Source organism: Pezoporus flaviventris, unplaced genomic scaffold, assembly GCF_033815535.1.
Source record: "Pezoporus flaviventris isolate CSIRO_AGI_PZ_B2104156 unplaced genomic scaffold, CSIRO_AGI_Pfla_v1 ptg000007l, whole genome shotgun sequence".
In the NCBI taxonomy this organism is placed as follows: Eukaryota; Metazoa; Chordata; class Aves; order Psittaciformes; family Psittacidae; genus Pezoporus; species Pezoporus flaviventris.
In genome coordinates, this window is record NW_026892555.1 from 48,618,456 (window position 1) to 48,644,303 (window position 25,848).

The window sequence follows — 25,848 nt, forward strand, 5'->3', positions numbered from 1 at the left end:
TCTTCATCAGAAGGGTGATTTGGTATTAGAACAGGCTGCCCAGGGAAGTGGTGGGATCACTCTCCCTGGAAGTAAGATGAGATGACTCCTTCAGTAACATGGTTTAGTGGTGGACCTGGCAGTCCTGGGGAGTAAGGTTTGGGCTTGAAGGTCTTTTCCAGCCTAGTTGATTCTATAATTCTTTGCTAAGTAGTTTAGTTTGGTGGCTAACTTGGGCTATGCTTACTTAGAGTAACTGCTGCAGTTACTGCATAGGAATGCAGCAGCTGTAGGCTAGTGGGAGATTGCAGTTAAAAAACATTTCAGTGTTGGCCAGAGCCAGAAAAGCACTAGGCCAGCAACTGAGGATCTGATTTTTAATGTGTCCCAGACCCTTGTGGGTGAGCCAGTCCATACTCACATGAAATACCTTCACTTGTATGTGCATTAGCAGTGACAGCATGGGGAGTTCCTTGCTGAGAAAGCACCCAGCTTTCACCCTCCCCTGGGGACATGGCACCAGCCATGGCTCCCCAGGTGGTTTTGGTTCTTGCACTGTGTTCACCACTGCACAGATGCCCCAGGAGCGCACCAAAAGCCTAAGGGTGGATTTTAAAGAAGTTGCATGATGCTTAAAGGCAGCTCCAGACACTGAGGAAGCCCCATTGCAGTATGGCCTGTTCCTCTGTTCCCCACAGAAATGGCACGGACACATCTGTTTATAATGCTGCTTCTGGTTCCTGTTAAGGAGCTAAGGGAATCGTGCCCGGTTGCTGATTTGTGGAACTATGTCCTAGTTGTGGTCCTGTGGTCACTGTTGTCTCTTAAAGTTCCTGTTGGCAGCTCGAGCGAGCCTTCTGCGCAAAACAACCCCCTGCTATGGCCAGGGACACCTCTCACTAGACCAGGCTGCTCAAAGCCTTATCCAGCCTGGCCTTGAACAAAGCTAAACCAGGGGGACAGCTCAGTGCCCAGGTCTCTTGCCTCGACTGTGAGCACCAAGGTGGTGGCTCATGCCTGAAGCATCAAGAATGTAACTCGCTGCACATGGCTTCCTGCAGTCATGCTCACTGTGGTGGTCATCCCCAGCCGCAGCTTTCCAAGATCAAGGTGGCAGGTTGCCATGCCCAAGCGCCATTAGTCATTCCCCATGCACCTCAGTCTAAGGTCAAGTCCCTTAATTGAAATGTTCCAGTCTGTACCTTCTACCAAACCCTACCTGTAGCGGGAGGCAAGACTTGGGCTGTGTTATTTCCTAGACTCACAACAGGTCCACATACCTCTGGGGGCCCCAGAGCTGAACTCAGTACTCCAGCTGGGGTCTCACCACAGCTCAGTAGTTTCCAACAATGTCCCATCTATCAGCCTGTTCCAACTTCCACTTCTGTACCCAATAATCAAATTCCTAATACATCCAAAGTGGGGGGAGCAGGCACAAAGTTCTCCTCAATGGCTCTGCAGTCAGGAACTTGCCTCCCAGCCAGTAGCCAACCACCCCAGCAATTCACAGGTATCATTTAATAACTGAAACAATACTATAGGGGGAAAAGTTCTGGGATATGTAGTTTTCCACACACTTGGCAATTGGAGAGATTTCACTGAATGACACAAATTCTACAAGCAGCAGCCACGACCCAAGTTGTAGCTAGCTACTGCTTAGCACCATAAAAACCTCCTGCTTTTTGAGGGAAAACAGATCCAGCTACAACAACAGCTTGTACCCATAAACAGGTAGCCATATCCTTAAAATGGAACCCATTGTCACTTCACAGTGAACTGGGACAAAGAAAGTACTGGAGGAGTTCCTACACAGCCAAACACATCCAGAGACTGAAGTTAGTAACTGCTAATGCACACAAGCATGGAAACCCCCCCATTATCAACCATCAAGGTCCAGAAAGAACCAGTCCTTCAGAAAGGAAGCAGGTTGAACATGCACCCTGCTAAGGACACTGGTGCTTCACAGGAAGTGCACACTGTGACTCGAGTCTCCCCCACCACCTTGTTTTCTCAAGGTTGAATCACTCACAAGCAGGTACACTTTGATGGTCTACAGCATCGACCACCCCAAAATGCTGGCTCACAGGTCCATGCTCTGAGAAACTGCACGGGGACAGTGGTCACAGGGACCATCAATTGCTCTATCCAGCTGGAGCGACCCAAGCTTTGCTGATGGCTGCACAGAAAGCTGCCTGACTTCCCACCCTCCCTTTCACCCTTCCACCAGCCAAGATGAAGCTTCTTATTCCCGCACCGGGGTGACTAACCCTTCTCTCAGCAAGTCTGCACAACTCAACACATTATTAAAAAGTTTTATCTTTTACTGACCATCAGATGCCTGTTAAAAATCTGTTACCTAGCAACAACAGGAACCATTAACCGAAACAGTCACAATTGATGATAATGACAACCACCATAACAAGTAACACCCCCCCCAAACCAAACAGGGTTGAGCAGCAGCTGGAATGAGTTAGCTGCCACTCTCGGTGTCGTTGCTCAGGCTTTCTGCAAGGTCACCTAACCCAGCTTTGTTCAGTGCCAGAAGCAGGTTCTCAGGGGTGGCATGGGCACCCTCCTGGTCCTGCCAGGCGACCAGCAGCTGCTTGGCTCTCATCTTCATGTCCTCACTGTCTGACTCAATCTGCCGGATGTCAGCATCTTTCATTTCCAAGTAGGGGGCCAGGGTCTTCCACTGCTCCCCAAGCCTGTTCGCAACTGCCTCGATCTGGTCGCCCGTCATGGCTTTGTCCCGCTGCACATCTGGACCTGGGGAAACAAGAGAAAGAATCAGTGAGAGACAGGGAATGGCTCCAGATACTGCAAATTCATCTTCCCTATCTGCCCTGGTTTAAATCCCCTATTTACTTACTAACAAACAGATGACTTACACCTTTCCTTCAGCTGTTAAAACTACTCATGGGCTCTGAGAACAGATGGATTTTTACAGCTGTATTACCTGGGTTTCAAAAGGAACATTCCTTATTGCCTGTGACAAAGAATATTTGGGGGTTTATGTTATCTCCCATTTGATTAAGAGAGAATTTCTAAAGCCTTATGTAGATCAGAACCACCTCCTCCAAATGAAAACCAGGATTCTGATAGGCAGCCTGCAAGTTTCAATACATGAGTCAACTATAATATTAAAATACAGAGTGATCTTTAACATTTAATTGTCTCTCAGACTTCTTTCAGTCACTTTGCTCAGTGCGAACCCAGGTAAGAACAGTTTGCTTCCCTTTAACTGTTACTGAAGCCTCATGCTCTTGTTAACAGCAAGACTGTGAACAGGACAGTAGTACCTTTAATACACAGTCAGTACTTTTAAGGAATTCTCTGTCATTCTGGCATGTAGATAAAACCATGGAATACTGTGCTCTGCTGAACAGCCAAGTGCTGCAGTGATTACACAGGGGGGTTTTCACATTTATAGCTTAGGTCTACAACCTATGGCTTACCACCTATGTTTGCTTCACACCTTAAAAGAAGAAGCCCTCAAGGCTGAATTAGTTAATTGCATTTAAGTTAATCCCAACCCGAAGAGCCAGCTGGCGTGGAGTGGAAGTTTCAGCTCTCTCCAGTGCCATTTATCTGAACTAAACCTCACTGCATCAAGGAGAAGGAATGGAAGATCACAACAAAACAACAGAAGCACTCTGCTCGCTTCCCTTATTTCTAAGCACAGAGGACCACAGCTTTGCCATCCATTTGCTTTATGGCAAGGTTTAAAGAAAGATGCAAGTTCCATGCAGTAAAGCTGTGCGGTTTGTTTGCTTAGGCAGCGTTATGCTGAAGAGTTGGAAACTTCCCCGCTATTGTCAAGAAGACTGTGGAAAAGGCCAGCTGCTGGATGAAAAAGGGAGACAGAACAGAGATTCACAAAGGCCCATGGGAGGCTTTGTCACTCACAGAAAAAATCTTTCAGCAAAATTGACAGTGGTGGACAGAGTGTGGCTTCCCTGCTCTGCATATCCTACCTGCCCATGCTGGATACAAGAGCTGGCACAGAGAGATGTAACACACAAGAGAGAATGTGCTGTGAGATGAAGGCAGGAGTGAGGATGGAGGGAGGCAAATCCACAGACACAGGAGACAGTGAAGGACACTTACAGGAGTACAACGTACCAGGGTTACAGGCAAGAGACAAAATGGAAGGAGTGGTTTATGGAGAGGAATGAACAAGAGATGAAGTTTGTCAGGAAGGCTGCTCTTCTAACAGAGCAGCTTTTGCCTTTAAGTTATTTTAAATGAAGAGGACGTAAAAATCTCAGAGTTGGAATATATCCATTACTGAAAGCTCCATAACCACCCACTCCAGTAGGGCTGGAGAGAGGCACTTATCTGTGGCAATTAAAGGGCAGAAAGAACAAGGAAGCAGGTCATGGAACACTCAAGGTAGGTTTTTACACAGCAATGCTGGCATTTTAGCTATATACACCTACTAACACTGTAAACACCACCATGTAGCAGAAAAGGTGGAAGAGGCTCCAGATTAAAAGGCTAATCCAACTTCAACTAGTCAGATGCTTTCAGCACTGCAGGCCATGAGACCCAGAGGTTGCTATGGGTATCCCATGCCCTGGGAAGGCTGCGCTTTGTGGTATGAATGCTGGTTAAGTCAGAAGCGCTGACTGTTAAAACAGCTTCTACAACACACAGCAAGAGAGCTACTGCAAACATGGAGAACATGCATATCTTACTTTCATTGTTTTCCTTTAATAAAGCATCATTATCTTCCTCATCTTCATCCTCGCCTGTTTTTATTTCTTCAGAAGGAGGCTACAATGAAAGAACTAAACATCACTGGATGAATTTTGTGTTTAAAGAGAAATTTTACAGCTCTATGACTGTCTGGAATGTGTGGTAGAATGGAAAATCTGAGATGATTCCACATGAGAACTAAGGATCCCCCAGAGTCTCCCATATACCAGCCACCAGTAACAAGCGTTCTAATAAAGCTTAGTATTAACTAAAAAACCTAGTTAAAGCATCCACCGACTTCACAGGATTCTCTCCTTTTCATAACAACTACAACTAAGCATTGCACACCTACCTTTATTACTTAATAAAAAAACAAATGAAGAACTTCCTGTGAAACCGCTACTGATAAGTGTATTTTTCAAAAAGTCATTATTCTTCATTAATTTTATTCCTCCCTCAGGAATTCCTCAGTTTTCTGTACTTTCAAGCTTCTTAAAAGTGGCAAACAAATATGCAAACAGCAAACTTTTCACTCTTCAATTTAGCTGTTGAACACTGACTTCCTCTTTGCATGTTTCAGTCACAGGCCCTATCTATGTATCTGTTTCTTGCCGTAACATTTGGAACATGCCAGCTGCACCATGAGGAATACTGCACCAAGTGCTACCTTAATACATTAAACAGCTTTCCCCTCCCAATAAAACTAAAACTGCTATTAGCATCTAGTAAACTGTGATAGCTGAACAAACAAAAAGGCAATCCAACCTTTACACCTTAGTAGTTCCAAATTGCAAACAAGGAAGGTCTTGGATATGGAAGCATGGATACAGTCCACAAGGAACTGCTGGCTCGTGCGCTAACTCAAAGGTTTGGAAAACGCTCCCTTCCCCAGCTGTTAGTTTCTCTTATCATTGTGTGTAAAAGAGCTGAAGGACCCCTCCCTGGCCTCAAATCTGCACTGCTGAACACGCAAAGGGTCAACACTTTACATTTACAGCTCCACAAGGTCTGTTCCTCCTTAGATAGTTTAGAAGTCGGGGAACTCATAGAAGAGCTCTGGTAGAGAACCCTGCTGTAAAGCTGTGGTAACGCTCAGTGCATGCCCTGCCCCTTTTACTGCCATCCCAGGAACCACAGTCACCAACACGCATGAGCAGTGACGCCAGCTACACCTTCTGTGTGTGCTGCAACACGGAACCCAAGTCACGGGGTACAAATGTATTCCTGCCTACAAATTGGACTGCCACAGCTGGCTTTCCAGAGTACAAGGCAGAGCTCAGCACTTACTTGGTTAGTCAATGTTGCTTAGTTTGGTTTTACTGGGATCTTCACAGATCAGACCAATTTTATTTGAAAGTTTTACTTTAGCATACATGTTTTTTTCTCTGTTTTTTTCTCTCCCTTCCCTCCCATGTACCAAATGGACTGCAGAGAGACAAGCAGGATGTCAAATGAATTCAGCATTTATTATTGTAGGATAGTATTACTTACAGGCAGCTCCTTGGCTAATTTGATTACCATGTTTTCTAGATATTCAGGTAAACTCTTGAATTGCTGGTTTGTTGGCTGGAAGAAGTGGGGACTTCTGCGTGCTAGAAGCCTCAGTGCTCTCCAGCCATAGTTAGAGTTGTTCACAGCCCTACAATAAAATACAGGCTTGGTTGGCAACAGTCTGGCATCTAGAAAAGCACAGAAAAAGATCTGTGGCATTTACTAATCAATACAATTCTGTCCAAACTTAGGCGTTTTTTGTACATGACTTGAGTCCTGCACAGATATTAGTAATGCAGAGAACAGTGTGTTTTCTTTTACTGATCCATACACGAAAGAGATCAAGATGAAGTGAGACACAACAAAGATTCACGTACTTGTACTTATTTTCAACCATGTTTTCAGGGTCTGCTTGTTCAATAGCTTCTTCAAAAAATTCCTCCAACGTTGGCATATATTCCCTGGAAAAGAAAATTAAGGAGCTTAATACGCCTCACAATCTACTCTAAAGTAGCTGGTTTTGAATTCCTTCATACACATCTCAAGCTTATCAACTGAAGGAAAATAAAAACCAACCCACTCTACTCAAATTCAACAATTGCAAATAAGCAAAGAATCTGTTCAATATGCGTTGCTACAAAATGACTGCCGATATAAAATCGGCTATGAAATTATTTGCTGATTATAGCCACTGAAGCGTACCAGCGGTCACTAGCACTGTGTGTTGTGTGCCTTTAAACCTTCTGTCATACCAAAAAGTGAAACGAACATGTCAGTGGCATTTGGTGAAAAAGGACAATGGGACCCAAAACAAGAATTGTGGCAACACGGAAAGGAGACTTTTATAAAATCACCTGTAACAACTGACTGGCTGTGTCAGAAACATGCTGCCACTTGCACAGCTCACAAGTGCTCAAGACCCCAAAGGGGTTGTTTTGTGCAATTTCACAGGACAAGTAAAACACCAGCCTCATCAACCCTCACCCCCTATTTCAGTGTCATCTGCTACCAGAGAAAACTACATTACCATTTCTCCACAATTTCAATTATTTACGATCACTAATTTTAGAGGGGGAAAAACAAAAGGCAGCTTAATGTTACACTTAATTATTCCATCTTAGTGGCTCCCTGACTTCCTTAACGATGACCCTTACACCTTCTGCTGAAGGTACTTCAGTTAATGTACATTCAATACAGATCCAAAGGCTACAGGTGTAAGGAGAAATAACTTATTTGAAATGGACTGAAAAGCCTCTGAGCTCCTGGGCTCAGAGAGATGTGATCAATAGCATGAGGTCAAGACCTGTCACTAGTTCGATTCTGGGACCAGTTATTATTTAGCACCTTCATTACTGACCTACTGATGATGGGACAGAGTGCACCCTCAGCAAGTTTGCAGTGTAGAAATGGAAGGAGTGGCTGACAGACCAGAGGGTTGTGCTGCCATTCAGAGGTACCTCAACAGGAATCTCATGAAGTTCAAGAAAGGGAAATGACAATTTCTGCCCCTGGGGAGGAACAACCACAGACACCAGCACAGCCTGGGGACTGACTATCTGGAAAGCAGCTTTTAGAAGAGGTATTGGTGGACACCACCATGAACATGGGCCAGCAATGCACCTTCTGGCAAAGAAGGCCAGCAGCACCCTGGGTTGCATTGACAAGAGGGTTATCAGTAGGTCAAGCAAAAGGATCCTTCCCTTCTACTCAGCACTGGCAACATATATCTGGAGTGCTGGGTCCAGTTCTGGCATATGGGTCAATGCAAAAGGCTGTGCATGGACAGGATCATCTAACATCCAAGAAGAGGGTGAGGGAGCCAGGACTATTTACACTGGAGAAGACAGGGCTCAGGGGCAGTAAATAGCTGATGTGGGCAATAAGGAACAAAGAGTCAGGCTGGATGCTACCCAGTGGAAGTACAAGCAGCAGCTGGCACAAATTGAAATACAGGAAATTCCAGTTCAGCAGTAGAAAAAATCCCCCAACTTTTCTGTGAGGGTGATCAAACACTGAAATGGGCTGCCCAGGAAGGTTGTGGATTTTCCACTCAGAGAGATGCTTGAAACCTGACTGGCAAAGACCCTAGGCAACTCGCTCTGGTTGACCCTGCTGTGAACAAGAGGTGGACTAGGTGAACTCTAGAGGTCCCTTCCAACCTCAGCTCTTCTGTGACTTAAAAGACAATTTTTATGGTTCATATGGGACATATTAAAGAGCTGACTGATGTTTCTGCTCTCAGAACAGCTAAAGGTTGCTTCTGAAAGCTATTCAAACCAGTACATAAGCAACCATGACCTAAAAAAACCCCCACCAAATAATATTCACAATGATCAGGATTTGCTGCTTTGAAGACTGCAAGCAAGAAACACATTACTCAAGAGCTGTAGGTTACTGTAAGCCAAGATCGTCAGTGGTACAAAGCAAGCTCATAATGATCTCTGGTTTTCCTTACATGTTTGACAGAGGCACAGCTGCTTCTACAAGTGAACCTTATAATCATTTGGGGCACGGAAAGAAGCACACTGGTCTACAAATTCACTTTAATTTTGTTGTGAAAATCTTGTTTTGGCCAGGGAAGCATTGCGTCATGCATGTTTAAGTGTAGCTGTATCACTGACTAGTGGAACCGAAGCAAGCAGCTTGATAACCCGTTTAGTTTGAATCCTGCTATATTATCCCACAAACAGCTATCTAAAAAGATGACAAGGAAGGAAGGAAGGATTATCCCATTTGAATGAAGGCATGAGGAACCAAAGCAAAAAGTTAGTCACTTGACTATATTCTGTCACAAAGTCTGTAACAGAGCTTAAAATCAAATCCAGACCCCCGTGGATCTTCTCTTTCCTGTTTACCGTGGCATGCACCGTCTTGGTTTATCTCCCTTTGTTTAGTTTTATTTATTTATTTACTTGAAGAAGTTGCAGCACAATACAATCGTGCACAGGGAATAAAAGCTTGCCTTCCAGACACAACTCCACCTTTAGTCCTTGGCCTAGTAAAGGCAATTATCCTGTCAGAGGCCTTCCTGCACATCCCAGCCTCACAAGAAAGGAGGGCACTTCCTCTGCACAGTTCCCAACCTCTGCAAAAGCAATTCCTCCACTCACGACACCAGCACAGCTGGCACCCCTCCCCAGGCACCCAGCCTTTACAGCCACTACAAGCAAAGCTCTCTTTGGGAACTGTCCCCTTCCTTTTCCAAATTTTCGTATTAGGTATCACATCTGCACAAGAAAGGATTATGCTATTTATAATAAACAAAGTTACACAGTAAAGTACATTTTCAGTATTTCCTACAATTGTGCAAGCAGAAGGGATAAACAATAATTGTATTTTTCTACATCTGCACCACTAGTAGATCGAGTATGCACCAAAACAATGCTTGCTAACTGATTTCCTCTCATCCAGTATTGTTCAAAGCACATGCCTCTTCGGAAAACACAGCCAAATAGCATGCTAACTTCATTACAGCCACACTTGGCAACCTTCCTTTATTATATAAGGTAATTAATTAGACAATCATGCTCTACAAAATGGGAGTTTCCATCTGTTTTTCAGCTTATTTTACTTTACTAAGCAATGAAAATTACTGACAGCATAAACAGTAATGAAGAAAACTGTAAGGAGATTCCAAGATTAAACACTAGTGATGAAAACTTTAAGGAGATTTCAAGACAAAGATTCATAAACCAACTCCTCTCCAACACACACAGTGAAATGGCATACCATATAAGACCATCCTACATGCTTTCCTTATGCCAATTTTGTAATGATTGTAATTTCCTGTGTAAGTAGAGTACTGAAAGTTAGCATTAGACATTTAGAGAATGACATACCATTTTTTACCTACCTACTCTCCGATTTACAAGCTTCCATGTTATCAGGACATAAATTCCAAAGGCGGGTCAGTTCCTCACTGAAAAGAGAAGCACAAACACATGTCAAACCCCCATTCATCATTCTATCACTTAATGTTCCATCATTCACCACAGACAGACACATGAAACAATACTACAGAAATTTTCACCTCAGGGCCTTTATAATAAAGCATACTATACAAACCTTGTGATAATACATATTAGGAATTAGCAGAAGTGATGGAAATCTTATCTGAGGTTGCATACAAGGAAAATTACGTGTTAAATTTCTGTTAGAATCTCCTGCTGATCTGTGGTCAGCAACAGTAACAAACTCTCTTTCCAAGCCAGCTAAGGCCAGGCCATACTGTTTTGATAAATGTGAAATAATTTATCATTATCTTTTTCTGAAGGGATATTTTGCTAAACACTCAGTAGTCTTGAAAATCAAGGTCAAAATTTCTTCTTCTCTAGGCTAGGTGAACTGTTACAATAATTAGACTGTAATTTCTCCAAAAGAAGGAAGTGAGAAGGTACAGCACTTAGTGTGAATGGCACTTTTGTTAGAGAGGGCCTATCAAGAAGACATCTTTGCCCTAGGGATAAGATTATCAGTGGGTGTTATTTTAAAACCCATGGCACAGAAACATTTTAAGCAAAAACGTAAAGAGGACAGAAGTAATGAAACTGATCCAAACAAGTGAAAACAATGGATTTTCAGTCTGTAAATTACAGACTATTTAAAAGGGATCTACAAGAGACGATTATAAGGAAAGGAAGCCTACTGTGAGTTTTAAAAGAATTACATATTCTATGGCTGTTCTTTCCTGGCAGTTCCAAAAGGAGGAAGTTTGAAAATTACTGACTAGAAAAACATACAGTGTCAACCCCCCCCCCCCCCCCCAAACCAACCAACCAACCAACCAACCAACCGAAACCTGTAACAAAAAAAATCCAACATACTTCCCCATAAGGATTTTTTTATTTGGTCCTTTTCCCAAGAAGTCCTCTGGAGCTGGCCTCTTTCTCACAGGCCTCATTGGCTTAGAATCAGGAGGCCTACAGGAAAAAGGATGCTCTTTAGCATCAAACCAATGATATTTAAAGAACAAAATCAAGCCATTTCAGATGGTACCCAGTTAAATTATAATGGAAGTATTCAGAAGGACTGAGATTCTAGTAGTGGAAGGAGGTGGGGGTGAGAGGAGAGAGAAGGTAAAGTAGGGATAAGGAAAGAAATTTACCAGACACCAAAATTAGTTCACTCACAAACTGAAAGGTCTATCAGAGTCCCGATACAGAAAAAGTAGTAAATCACGTTTCTGCCAGCAGCACATACTAAGAATGATCTACCCTGCTGCTGGGATCATCTGCTCTATGATTGCAAGTTCTTTTCCCCCAGGTGCACCTGATTTCATGGGATCAGAGAATGGAGATCCCAGACCACTGAAGTGAGGGTAAGACCTACCCAAGCTGAAACTCTGGCTGAGATCTAAAGAAGGAGACAGAACATTTATAAAAGTCAAATTTCATAATTTTACTTTACAACCCCTCTGCAACAGTCATTTCGCTCTTCTCACAGCCCCCCTCCCTTTTTCACAATCAGTTAAAATCGTGAGGAGGTGGCTCCACCTGATCTCTCCACAAAAGGAAATGCGCAATGAGATCGTGCCCCAGATGTTCATTACCACAAAGAGCCTATAGACTGTGTGCAGACTGAAGGAGGATGAAGAGGAATGTTTGGTCACCACCTCACAACAGTCAAATAGACATGTAGAGTCAGAGTGTAAGGTTTGCCAGTAGCTGGTAACTAATTACACAGCAAACCTTTCAGTGGTGAAAGCCACCTAATCATAATTTCCTTTGAGGTAGGGAAGTGATCACCACCAAGTGGCAAGCCCAGTAACTAAACGGCATAAGAGGAGAACTGTTACACAAAACTCCAGTTCTGCTGCCCCACCAAAGCCATACTGCTAAAAGCTTTGCTAGCGGCAATCCAAAGTGATGTATGGGCAAGTCAGGCACCAGTGTCTGAAAGCTAGGGCGTGCCTCAGTCATTGGATGCTTGGTATTAAGGGAACAACATGTTGCCATGAGACAGTGAGGAATGCTCTCCTGAAACTTCATACATTCATAACCACATCTTCACTGACATAATGAAGCCTTAAGACTTTTTGGCAGAAATCTAAGAGCCTTCTGCACACAGAAGGGAAATCCACCTAAACAGATCTTAAATTTGTGTGAATCATTAATGGTCATATACACTGTGGGTACATACTCTAAAGCTGAACCATCATTTCAAACAAACAGCAGGCATTACTTCATCATTTGCATTATTATTACTTATGCAATAATAATCATATTACTTCATAATAGTTACCTTTCTTTGACAAAGCTTGGGCAGCCCTCATTTTTCCATGAGTTCCAGTTTTCTTCAGTATTTAATATATGCTGCAGAAACATAATATTGCACATTATTAGGGTCATAATAACCTTCAGAATTGAACCCAAAGTTTTTAACAGAGCTACTAAAATGAAGGGGAAAATTTTGTTACAGTGTATTTCAGTCACTAATTTGAAAGTCATCAGTATAATCTTAAACAGAGGCTTTAATTTATTCCAAAAAGCTTATCTTCTCTCTTCAATAACTGTGGGAAAGGCTTTATTTCTTCTTCTCTAAACAAGAAAATAGATGCAACTGAACTAAAAGAAAATAGGAAAGCAAGACAACACACATTTTAGTTTTGTTTTTAATTTCACTTGTGTTTTACTTCTGCGTCTTTGGGCACAACACTCCTTTCTGCAAAGGAGTTTCAATGACCACTCTCTCCTATAGGCAGCCAAGCACATATATGCACATTTCCACTTGTCCCCAGGAGAAGGAAAAACACATTAATAAAAACATGGGAAAAATATGACTAAAATAAAAAGATGTTATATTTTTTACTGAGATGAGATAGAACTTCTCTCAATTACTACATATGTGCCCCAAAAGCTAATTTATGCCAGACATAGATTGGTTCAGACAGGCACCGAAGTACTTACTTCTACCATCTTCGAGAATCTTTCCCCATCTGGAGGATTTTCTGAAAGAAGCTACAATTGGGAGGGAGAAAAAAAAGTTAACTTTTTGCATTGTATTTGTAGCAGAATACATAGGAAAAAAACAAACCACAAAGAAAATCATGGCTACTGCTTCAAAAAGGTGCTTGATACAATATTACATGCTAGATATTCCTTCATGCAATTTTTATAGAAGTACCTACTCTACCAACCTGGTAAACCGCTTTCGTAGTATCTTCAATCCAAAGTGACTGCTCATCTGTAAGAACATAGTTTGAACTGGAATCGGGGGGGGGGGGGAGAAAAAAAAAAAAAGAAGTGTCACTAAATCAGCTTACTTAAAAAAAAAATAATTGAAGAGTTTACTGCACATCAAAATAACACTGAGGACACCACATTTACACTACACACTTTCTGAGGGGTGTTAGAGAGGTTCTGAAGAAAGTACTCTGAATGTGCTCTGGTCTGGTCCCGTGGACTGACCACTTACTAGTAGTTTGTGGAGTTAACTAGATGTGCTTGTGGAATATTCTTTCAATTTTCAGCTTCATCCAATAGGAAGTCCATTTGCACAACTCAAGATCACATCCTGATGTTGGGACCAAAGCACAGCAAGTGTGCACAATTAAAAGATTTAAAATAAAAACCCCAAAACAACCCAACTCTTCTAACCCCAGGTAAAGCTGTTTGTACTGTAGACAAATCATAGTAAAAGAAACAAACTAATCTACCAGCTGTATACAGAACACACACCTTGAATAACTCAAAGCGTCAAATCTACATAGCACAACCTGAAGTCATTAAACAAGTCGCTTGGTACATCCAGAATTATAATGCAATCAGTGATCAGAAGTGAAAAGAACACAGAAATAAATCCAACATGGCCCACTTCACTCCCAAGCTGAGACCAGAACTTTTTTAAACACGTAAAAAACCCAACCAGATGAGAATCTAATCTTTGTTTTCCACTGGTCCAAGAAGAATCAATTTGAAACATAACCATCAACATTCCCTTTAGAGCATTCAAAAGCAACATAACACCAACCAGCTTTTAATGAAGCACTAGATATCTTAAATAGCGAATACGAACATGATCATGAAGAAAGACTTCTTCCCTCTCATGGCTGGCACTCACCTTAACCAAGCTTTCACGGCCTCTACCTCTCTGATACCCCACTATACTCATCAATTTGGCAGAAAACTAACTCTGCAAAGATGAACAGATTGGTTTTTTGCTGGCTGAGTAAACTGCACAAATTTGCACAAGTCTAACAAGCACTAAAGCCCCAGCAAGAGAAGAGAAAGAATCACGCAGAGGAGCGGAGAAAGGCAAGAATGAGACCTGCTGTAAAATAACTTCAGCCACATCCTGCCTCAATGCAAGGCTCTGCAGGTTTCACAAGAACCTTAGAACAAGTAGACAAACTCTTTTAAAATATTTTGAGATATCTCGAAGTTTTTAGCTCCCCATCCCCAAAATACAAAATATTTCCACATTACCTTTTAAATTTCACCTGTCCTTTTAGGTACTGAAATAGTATTAAGTACTGCAACAAGATGTGACGGCGAAAGTTACTGTCACTCAGCTGTAAATCCATCAGCTAAACAAAAGAAGAATTATACATTAAAGACACTAGACACACAAAAGCAAAAAGTCCAACAAATTTTTTCTGGTAAACTCTAGAGAGAGTAAATTTACAAGACGATGGCAAGTCATTACAGAAGCTCTATTTAATATCACATATGTTTTCAGGACAGCGCTTCACTTTGAACTGAACCAGAATTTGGAAAACCAAATACTCCAATATTTCAGCAAGCTGAAAGACAGCTTCCTCCCTTTCCCTATGAACTACTGCCTACAACATCAGAATTTGGTTATCACGGGAGCATTCACTCTCATCAACACACAGTGATACACTGTTTGGTTTCTACCCTGTGTGCTGCAGCATGGTAAATCACACAAAGCGAACATTTGAAGATTCTCTGAAGAAGGCCTTTGACTGCTGGGTGTTAATTAAGCAACTGGTTCTGTTTTTTCTCTACTACATTATTTTAAAACTGTAAATACACATGTCAAAGGATTTTGATGAATTTACCTACTCTTCTATCCCAGAAAAATTCATGCTGCACCACAACTTGCTGTCATCTACTAATGCATGCAATTAAAAGTTAAAGTTACATATTATTCCAAAATGAAGACAACAATTTCAGGATTAAATCCAACAGAGCACTGCATTTTTAACTCAATATTAACAGAATTAAAACCTCTTAACAGCTTTTTCAAAGCAATTTTAAACAAGGCCATTATGAGGCAGAAAATAGCACATCAGCCAAGTTTTGGAAATGTAATTCTAAAAGCAATAAAACCCTAACATGTAACAATACAAATCAAATGCAATAAACAGGTCAGCTTTACTGCAGAATCCTATTCCAGAAACAGGAGCTCATGAATCATCAATTAACAGAGGCAATACGCAAAAAGAATCAAACGAAAAAGAATACAATAAATCTACATAAAGTGATCAAGCAATGTAATGGGATATTCAGAGAAACCGTGGAGTCTCCATCTGTACAGACATTCAAAACCCAGCTGGATGCAGTGCTGATTAACATGCTCTGGCTGAGAGCTTTGAGCAGAGAGGTTTAACTAGACAGCAGTTCCTTCCAACCTCAACTAGTCTGGGATTATGAGAAAAGAAATCACATACCTTTTCACTAGTTAAGAACTTTGCAAAATATACATGTTCTCCTCCTGTTTTTAGTTCTTCCAACTTTTTTCGGGAAGCCTGAGTGTCGTCCAGTTTGTAACTTTTGAAAACAGCCAAAACTTCTTCTGAGTACTATAAAACAGTTATTTACCACATTGAAAATAATATAAAAGCTTTGTAGTTATAGAACTACACTAGACTTAGTGCCAAGCAAGTAAAATCATTTTTAAACTTGCTAACAGCTAGTTGAAACAACCCATTTGCCACCAATACACAGGGCTTCTCTGGCCTCCACAAATGACAGTGAAAGCATTATTTATCATTTCAGAGCATCTAATCATTTGGAGTACTTAAAATATGCTAAAAAAAACAATGTTATGGATTGTGAACAGTACACTGCTTTGCTGTATAGGTGTTAGAAGAGAAAAAGGTCCACATGACAACAGTGCTATATTAGACACAGTTTAAGCTGTTCAGAATATATACAGAAAAAGGTACAGACATGAGAGTTAAATTTGAAGCGCTGCTCTTAAATTCAGTTCAGAGCCCTAAAGGTGCAATGAGATAAAACTTTCAGCTGAAAGAATTAAGCCTGGCTTTGCTCAGTTTCTCGGTACCACATGTTGGGGCTTTTGCTGCGTTCCCTGCCCCAAAGCTAAAAATGTAGACCTCACTGACTAGATTTATATTAGGAAGTCTGAGCAGATGTTACGTTTTATTACCAGAACACAGAGAATGAAGATCAAAAAAAATCTCAGGCTTCTTATTTAGTAAATATTGAGCGGCAAATTGTGAAGAAACAGCAGCTTAGCAATAAACCACCCTCAACATTCATACTAAGCAAAACTGAAACAGCTGGCTGAATGGACATTCTCTTCTCTTTGCTTCATTAGGCACCTATCCTCTTTAGGATCTGACTGGGATCAATATGACTATTCAAAACTAAGATTTAGGCCTAGGTAGGACCATTTATCTTCTTGGGGGGCAGAACAACAAACCCAAACAAGTTCTGCTTTTTGCAGTTAATCACAAAAAAAGTTACTTCTGGCACTGTTGCAACATATGAAGTCTGTTATTGAATTACAGAAGTTTTTTAGGAGATCTACTGTACATCTTGATACTGTGTACTGTCAAAGGCTCACTTCAGAAAACACCAAAATGCATTTTCTCTTGCACTATTATTTGTCAATGGCATAAGCATTTGAAGTGTTCTATCCTCATGCACTCGCTCGCCTACTTGTGTAAATGGTGATTTTTTTAATTAGGCCTAATGACTGAAAGCATGAACTCAGTATTACCTTAAGAAAAGTTTTCCATGAGACCTTCTCATAGCACTGCACAGGATTTCTAAAATAATCTTGAAGTGACCAGAATTTTCTATACAGGTTATAATCTATTGGAATGGAACTGGGGGAAAAATTAAAAATAAAATGAAAGCAATGTGTTAAATTAGAGTCTACTCAGGAACCTGCAATCACAGAAAATATGATTCACTTTTGTAAGTGAAATACAGACAATACTGAGCCCTAACAGAGAAATGTGTAATTCAGAATTTGTCCCTAAAGGGGTTTTCGATCCAGTACTGTATTTTCTTACCATTAAAGCAAAAAATAGAAAAAGGGATTTTAGGAGTTTTTCACTATCTGGGTAATGAAGGGGAGCACAGCTTTTTCTCCTAAAAGCATATATAGCATGTACTGATTACATCTTACCAGAACAAGATTTGTCAAGGTAACTGGAAAAACTGCCAAAGAGAATAGCAGTGCTTCTCAGTCTGGGTATGCAACTTTTTCAAACAAAAGATCTGCTTATTTCTTTCTCTTCCAGGCAACTCCACTTAAACAGATTAAGACACTGCTAGGTTGTAGCTAATCTTGAGCAGGCAGGAGACAAGCAGAATTCCAAGCACAACATTTAAGGATATTTCCCAAACAGCTCTTTACTTTCACTTTGGAAAGTTTTCTCTCAACTTTTAAAACTGTTGCAAGCTCACCAACTTGTTGGTGCTTCATCATCTCCCATTTCACCTTCTTCTACATCCATTCCTTCTTCTCTCTCCTCGGTGTGCTAATAGGAAAAAATAATGTAAGACTTATACTAATGCCACTGTTATTTGCATGCAGTTCTCACAGTCTTATTTTAAACATTCTATTACACTTCAGATCAGAAAGCTTAAGCTGGTACTTCAAAAAATCTCTAAAATATTATTCCAGTAAAACACATAACAAATTCCTGGTTTAGCACCTTACTACTCTTTGCAATTGTAGCCTCACTTCTCTTGGAAAAAGCCGAAAGGACAGCTCTATCCTCCATACACTGTGGGGAACACTTAGTACAGGCAGTGACAGTGCTTATCCCTCACAATCAGATCACCTTTTTTCCCCATCAAAGTCTGCACAGTTTAATGTACCATGCCTATTTCCAGAATCAGCAGCTTGGCCTAGGAGAGCAACAACCAAATAATGAACATACAGTTCTGATTACTAAGCACATGAGCATGTTTTTGTGTGAACAGCCTAACAGGTTTCCTGCAGAATGAATGAAAAATGGCACAGGAATTTTCACCTTCTGTCCTAGAGTGCTCTCATGTTCATTGGTATTGAAGACAGTAACATTTTCCAGGTTAAACTGGCTCTGCAAGTTAAGTCCTGTGAAAAACAAAGGGCCAGTTGTGAAGTTGATATGCAATCATATGCAAGTCTATTAATACAGTTAGTTGTTTTATGAGATGCTGATATTAAATTCTCAGAAACAGCATTTAAAACCTGTGTTTGAAATCACAGCAAATGAAGGATACTTAAAATATTTAAGGTAGAGACAAGAACTAAGATACAATTGCAAACTGACTTCCTCCAACTGGATTTGTCTGCTACCATCATAAAGTTAGAAGATTTAGCATATTTAGTCTTTGTTAGATCTTAAGTGTAATGCAATGCAAAAAATTCTCACCTGACTTTTCTGAAAGTGGAAATAATCTAGCCAAGAACAGCTGAATTCTTCCACAGAAGACTGTGTTTTGTGACTTAGATAATCTTCTTAGGAGGTCTAAATATTATAAAAATGTAAAGAATGTTAGTGTTTTTTCCTCTTCTAATTTCTCACATGCTAGAATTTAAGACTTGCTAACCACATGAACTACATAGATAATGAAAGGAAACCAAGATTTGTAAATTTAAACACTAGTAATTTTCTCAGATTGGCCATATTTTTTCCAAATGCATTCTACCAATTTTCCCAACACCTTCAACAGCAACAGAAAATCAGTTCAAATGAATTCTACTCAAATCAGCATTTGGTATGGGCCTTATCATTGCTGCAGAATATTTCTCAGATGTTCTTAAGAACCTCTACTGATGAAGAGATTCCCTCAAGGTCAGAACAACTTTTACATTAACCAGCAATACTCAAGAATATCTGCTGTGTGATCTGCCTTTTAACTTGATTACTTATTGAATGCATCTGAGAGTAAATCAAATTATTAAACTTTCTTCTATTTGCTAAGATAGGGATTTCTTTAATTCCTGACCACCCCCCTGAAAAACTACCATCCTGAAAAACTCACCATTGCACATTCGTAGCAAGTAGTTTTTTCCTGCAGAGTAAAATGTATTCTGAAATGGAGTAAAGGTATTTAGCTCATTAGCAGGTCACAAAACTTTCTTGAGTGGATTTTCATTCACTCACAAGCCATGAGTAAGTACGAGTCATTCCTACTATTGCCTCTAAATTAGAATCTTCCTTTAAATAAGAAGCGGGTTTCATGAAAAGGCAACGTAAAAGAAACAGTCCCATAAATTCCAAGAAAGCATAAGCCACAACGTTTAAATCCAGTTTCCATACAGAAAACCCCCATGTGACAGTGAACTGCAGGAGCAGCACCTGCTTTCTTTTCTGGAACACACTAATTTTTACTCATTGCTTTTATTATTCCGTGCAAGAGTAATAAGAGTATTAATAGTACCAGTAACCTGGCAGCAGAAGAAAGAAATGGAGTTTGCGAATATACCAGGAGACACAATACTAGCTGAAACAGAACACCCTGAATAAACGCCTACGGGAAGTAGTCCTGGTTAAGAAATCGGAGAAAATTGAGTGATTTTCAACTGTTACCTATAGAGTTGCATTCCTGGCACTACTGACAAAGAGCAAACCAAGGATACCGAGATCCAAGGTTTCTTATCATCTTGGAATAAAATGCTGGCAGGTTAGGACTTCTGTCTGAGACCTGGAATTCCCTCTTTAATTAACAGTGGCTGCAGCACAAGAAGTGCAGCAGCCTGCTGCAGCAGCAATTCTCCTGCTATAGCACCATGGCACAGCAAGAGCATAAAACCCTCACATGGGCCTCAAAACTGATTGCTCCTCAAGAGCAGAAATATTCTAGGGCAACATATTCACTTTTGCTATAGTCCTGTGAGGGAAAGCTCATTAAGAAAGTGACCAAGAAGAGCTCTGCCCTCTCAGGTAAGAGGTGGAAGAATCTCCTTCAGCTCTGAGGAAGAAGCTGAATAGTAAGTCAACAGAGAAGCTACTCATGCAAATTGTGCATTATTTCTAGTGCAACAAAATCTGTATAGTGTAAAAGAAAAAAAAAAAGCAGTTGGAAATAAAGCAATTATGACTTTTTTTTAATTATTAATTTTTTGACCTCTGCTGCCCAGAAATTTAAGCCTTGAAACAAAATGTGATGAATGCTGCTATTTTAACAGAAGCAGATACAAAGACAGTTAAAATCTGTTTGCAAAAATCGTTCAGGTGGACAGAAGTTCTGGTACAACTATATCACATTTTGAACAAATACCTACCGATTTCCATGTAGCAACATTCTTCTCCACAAAAGTGAAAATTCTGTCACACTGATCCAAGGGCAGGCAATCCAGAACATCTCCCAGAAGCACAAAAGGTGTTGATGCAGTGCAGATACCTATGAGGAATAGGGAACATTTTATTAAGTGAAGTTGAACTGAAACACAATAAAGATGCATGGTAGCTGAGAGACATGATGTTAAAATAAAAAAGAAGAAAAAAGTTCTCCTGGGTTTCTACAAATCCTAACAGAAGAAAAAAAAAATAAAAAGCTTAGGCTAAAGTGTGAACTTCCAGTAAAGCTATTTCTGGATGTGCATACATGCAGATGAGCTTTACAAGAGCCTTGCATTAATATAAAACAAGTAATAAAGAATAACTGTTGTAAACACCTCAAAGTCAGAAACAACATCACATCTTTTTGCAGACTGCAAGTGAACTAACTCCTTCAGACTTCTAAGTCCACAGTTAGTTACACTACACACGCCCATGAAGTCCGAGTTTTTTCTTCATGTAAAGCACCACTAAAGCAGTGCACCAAGGCAGTCTACCCATGCTCTGTAGTTAGGCAATGTCTGAATTCCTTATAATCACCGGTCTTGTTATTCTACAGTTCATAAAACACATATGTAGTTGAGCTGTACTTATTAAAACAAACAAGTATTTGATGCAACATATGAACAAATAAACAAAGGGAAGATTGCAAAAGCCTCTTCAGAAGAGGTTAGAACATTGATTTCTGACAGAAAGGGCAGTTATACAAATGTATTCAAGTATCTAAAAACCGGTCCTGTACTGACAGATACAATCTGAACAGAGATATCCAGGAAGAGTTATTTCTGGCTCTGCCAGCAACTGACAAGAGAAACCTGCAGGTCATTTAACCTCTCTGCCTCAGTGGTCTCATCTCTAAAATGATGGGAGACTTCTGTGTATTTTACAGTGATGGACAAAGACAGAAAATGCTAATTATGTTTCAACTAAACCCATGCATCTTCCTCTATTAAAAAAAAACAACAAAACAACACAAATGTTACACATACACCTGAATTTAATTAGAAGTCATTCCTCTCATGGAACAGACTTCATAACCGCTAGTGTAAGGGCCACATATTACCAAAGCTAACTGCTGCAGATAACTTACAAAAATTAGGATTTTAAAATTCCCCTAATTGGTCCCTAAAACTGCCAACAAATTTGAGAGAAAGATGCTCACCTTCTGTGACTCCATTAATAGCAAGAGAAATAATTGCCAGGAGATTTTCACACGGAGCTTTGTTTATCTAAACAAACAAGACAGTGTTACACTTTGGTTATGCTGACTTAAATACATCTAACTAAACTAAAATCCTTGCTTCCAACTAGGCATACTTAAAACAAATACTGACGTTCAACTTCCCAAAACTTCTATCTATTAAATCAGACATGTCAGTTAACATGATGAAGATTTTATTGAGTGAGCAACATTTCCTGACTGCTTCTAACTGCTAAAGACCCTACAATATCTACTGTGTAGAGTCATTTACCTCTGAAAATTAGCACACCACATTCAGCCTTCATTCAAGCAATACCAATAAAAACCAGTATTTGATTCTTTTCATCATTCTTTTTAGTTGACAGGCAGCTTTGTTACATGTTAGTAATAGATAACCCACTCCACCCCATCCTTAAATGTACAGCTGCAGAATAATGCATATTTATGAACTAGAATTTTAAATAGCAGACTTTCATGAGAATTATAAAAAAACTGCTGGAAAAGGCTAAGTCAGCAGCTCTTGCTATGCTGTGGTATCCATAAAATACTGCCATTCTGTCCAACCTACCAATCTCCTTTAATCATCTATATTATACCATAATTAGGTAACTCTTACATAATGCATGTTTTTATACACAGTATGTTCTTATACTAAAATAGGCTGCTATTAATACATTAACTTGCAAACAGAAATTTGAGCTTTATCAAGAAATAAGCTGTAGCAGTTTAGTACTTACTATTTCTTCTTCTACAATAACTCTAAAAGCTTGATCCAAGGTACACTTCTTTTCATTTTCACTGCAAATGCAAACATTCCATATCAGTTAATAACAACTACTAAGGTAAAGATTACTAAAAAGGTACCTGAATAGGCACCTTTAAAAACCAAGCAGCATTTACTTACCTCCCAGGAATCTGGTTAAATGCACTCAATAATGGCTTGATACTTTTGACATTCAAGGCCTCTCTGGTGGATGTCTACCAATATGTAAAGAAAGCAAGCTTACAAAACCAGTACAAAACCAGACAGATCTCCTCCTTCCTCTGACACTGGACAGAAATACCAAGGAATCTGTTTGCCAGACTCCATACAGCAAATAAGAAGTGCCTAGGAAATTAGACGTGAGCTAGCAGCACATCACACCCCAAATCTGTGTGGTGAAGCAAAACACAGACGAATACACTGCTGCAACCGACACTGCATCTGCAACAGCCTCAACTGTGTTCCCACCTGCCGCCCCAATTTCACCTGCCTTACAGGTAGTTTATGGCAGCCTGGGACAAGACTCCTGCTAAAAAGCTGGTATAAAAATTACCGTATCTTGTAATGAAATCAATCTTACGGCACCAGGCGTCTACGCCTCAAACACCCCTGTGCAAGCCTAACCCCTCTGTTTAACAAACCGGGCCACAAACGGTGGTCTCCAGAAGCCCGCGCACACATCCAGCCCCACCTGCTCCTGACACGGAAAAGCATCATTCAGCAGAGGCACAAGAGACAAGCATAATAAGCAACGGACGTTTTGCTGCGGGAGTTATGCCATAATTTATTTCACATTAATATTAGCTAACCAAACAGCTGATCCTCCTTTTGTTGGGCTGAGCTGGGCAAGTACGAAACCCTATCCTAAAACTTATACAGCTTTATTTCCGCTGCACTGAACGCTCGTTAAAGGAGACCCGGGCCTGCGGGCCCAGCACCGGGCCCGGCCGGTGAGGCGCGGCCGCTGAGGCGGAGCCCTTCACGGGAGCGCAGACGCAGTGACCCTCCCACCCGATACCAAACGAGGGTGTCTAATGGGCCCGGCCGGGCTCACCGTGAAGCGGTGCCGCGCCTCAGGCAGGCTGAAGAGCGGCGGCGACATCCCTCCGGCTCACCGACGCTCCGCGCCGCCCGCCAATGACGCCATACTTCCCCCCTCCCGCCCGACACCTCTGCGTACATCCTGCCGACGCCCCACCTCCCTACTCCCCCGCCGTGCCCCCTAGCGGTCAGGCGGGGTCTGAGCGCATGCGCGGGACGTGGCTGCTCGGGCGGCCGTTGGGGTGCTGAGGTGAGCGGGGGGGATAGAGAGAAAGGGAGGAGCAGGCAGCTCGTCGCCTTTGTCAGTGTGAGATTGTCTAACTGAAAGCGGCTTTAAAAGGTTAACGTGTGTGGGAGTGACAGGTGTGGTGGTTGTTTCTGGTGACCAGCACCTCGGAGCCGCGATCTGCCACCGTCTTCAAAGGACCACTGAAGGAGTTTTTATATCGGTAAAATCACCTCGGCACTAACAGTTCGCAGGTTGAATAATGTCCTGCAGGTACCTCCCCTGAGTCACCTTGGATGGGAGTGTAATCATTGCTTCTCTAGATTTAACTACTAGTCTGAAGTAGCCCTGCAAAAATAAATGTTTATTGTGAAATTTATCTTTTTTTGTGTCTCAGCTCCTTTAAAGACCCCATTTTCCAGCTAGGCCAGATAGTGGCAGTTCCCAGACTTGGTTCTTGACAGCCATTTGAAAATTGGAAAAAGGCATTGGAAATGCTGACAAATGATGCCTAGTCTTCCATTCCTGTATCCAAGCTTGCAGCTATGAGTTGGGAACCCTTGTTATGTCCAGCCATAAACTCCTCTCAAATATATTACTCATCAGATGTCTTCTGGATCTCTCAAGGGCACTTCAGAACTGACTGGAGACACTGTTTTCTCTGCTTCTCAATCCTGCTTTCCTTTTTGCTATCAAAGCAGAAGCATTTGAGTCACTTTCCTAAGAAAAGAAAAAAACACCCAAAACCAACCAAAACCCCCACCCCACCTTTTTCTCTTACCAGTGCTGAACTTCCTTAAGCAATCACTGTCACTAAAAACCCAACTATGTAGCTGAGCACGCTAGCCTGTCCTGGTGATGCACAGCTCTCAAGATGTGTGACTGGTACTAAACAAACCAGCCTGTGTCTGTTTAGACTGTCACCATGTTCCTGGGGGAGTGTCTGCCCTTACATTTAAATTCCTCAACACAAGGAATCTGTGTTGCAACATCAAATGCATTTATTTGACCCCTGAAAGACAAAGCTATGTACTTTGATGAAGGTAGGTTTCTTCCCCTTGTATATAGAGACCTGATGGTCCTAATTCACTGGGTGGGGAGCACTGGTCTGCCAAAACTCCCCAGTAATTATAAGTAAGGAAAGCATTGTCTCATTTATTTGGACTCTCCCCTCTCTCTCACTATATAACAGAGCAAAGCTTTGTCACGAATTATCCAATAGCTTTTTAAACCTCAGCCTGTTCTGCTTTACAGTTAGAAATACAGGGAGCAGTTCAGGTATCTAAAGAAAGGTGCCCAGTGCCATATTAAACATCTCAGGGTGTGGGAGGCATCTTCACAGAGCTGACAGATAAGAATGGGAGCCATGAGACCTGCATCCTCCTGAAGCAGCAGCTGGAGGCCAGGCAGGACACCCTTCTACATCTATAATAGCACTGGAGGCCTGAATGGCATCCTTAGAAAGTAAGGGTGGCATTCACCTCTCTGCCCTCTGTATATCTATGCTGAGCTTGCTCTTTATACCTTATGAGGAGAGGGAGGATTCACACTCATCTCTCAGGTATGAGTTCTCTCAGCTTAAGGCATCTGGATGAGGGCAGAGGAGGAATATGACCCTGCCAGTGCCTCTTTCTCTGCATTTAGACATCTGAGTTTAAGTGAGATGAATACTACCCCAGGTGACAGCCTTTTCCCTTTTTAGATGATACCAGTGTATTAAGACAGCACAGGGTTTACCCTAGGCAAAACACGTAGGAAATACGCACAGAAAATTGTTGTGCTGAATAGCATGAAAGATATTTTCCTGTGTCTCTTCCTACTTTTGCTGTCAGGAGAAGCTGAACCTGTGCTGATTTAAATACACTCATCCCATAACTCTTTCTTAGCCAAATCTCATGGTAAGCACAGTGGTCACCTGTCTTTTTCACACTGCTGTGATGTTTTCCTGGGAAGGCTGG

At 41.3% G+C, this 25,848-nt stretch overlaps 1 protein-coding gene across 4 annotated transcripts; it reads right to left on the reverse strand.

Moving 5' to 3' along the window:
* Positions 1 to 2,279: 2,279 nt before the first annotated feature.
* THOC1 (THO complex subunit 1) lies at positions 2,280 to 23,788 on the reverse strand. 4 transcript variants are annotated; one of them, XM_061448706.1, is made up of 23 exons: positions 23,678 to 23,761; positions 22,765 to 22,838; positions 22,598 to 22,658; positions 21,822 to 21,888; positions 20,605 to 20,723; positions 19,362 to 19,410; positions 18,749 to 18,844; positions 18,365 to 18,447; positions 17,793 to 17,866; positions 17,098 to 17,206; positions 15,800 to 15,931; positions 14,592 to 14,692; positions 13,304 to 13,370; positions 13,074 to 13,124; positions 12,409 to 12,479; positions 11,497 to 11,520; positions 10,992 to 11,087; positions 10,022 to 10,087; positions 6,546 to 6,629; positions 6,169 to 6,316; positions 4,677 to 4,755; positions 2,849 to 2,935; positions 2,610 to 2,745 (listed from the first exon to the last, which is right to left on the reverse strand). In XM_061448706.1, exons 1-22 carry the CDS (start codon positions 23,723 to 23,725, stop codon positions 2,877 to 2,879), a joined length of 1,758 nt encoding a protein of 585 aa, XP_061304690.1. In that variant the 5' UTR covers positions 23,726 to 23,761; the 3' UTR covers positions 2,610 to 2,745; positions 2,849 to 2,876. The 4 variants fall into 4 exon arrangements, with proteins under 4 accessions (XP_061304688.1, XP_061304689.1, XP_061304691.1 ...); XM_061448704.1 differs by lacking the exon at positions 2,849 to 2,935 and having other exon boundaries at positions 2,280 to 2,745; positions 23,678 to 23,788; XM_061448705.1 differs by lacking the exons at positions 2,849 to 2,935; positions 11,497 to 11,520 and having other exon boundaries at positions 2,280 to 2,745.
* Between the last annotated feature and the right edge of the window lie 2,060 nt (positions 23,789 to 25,848).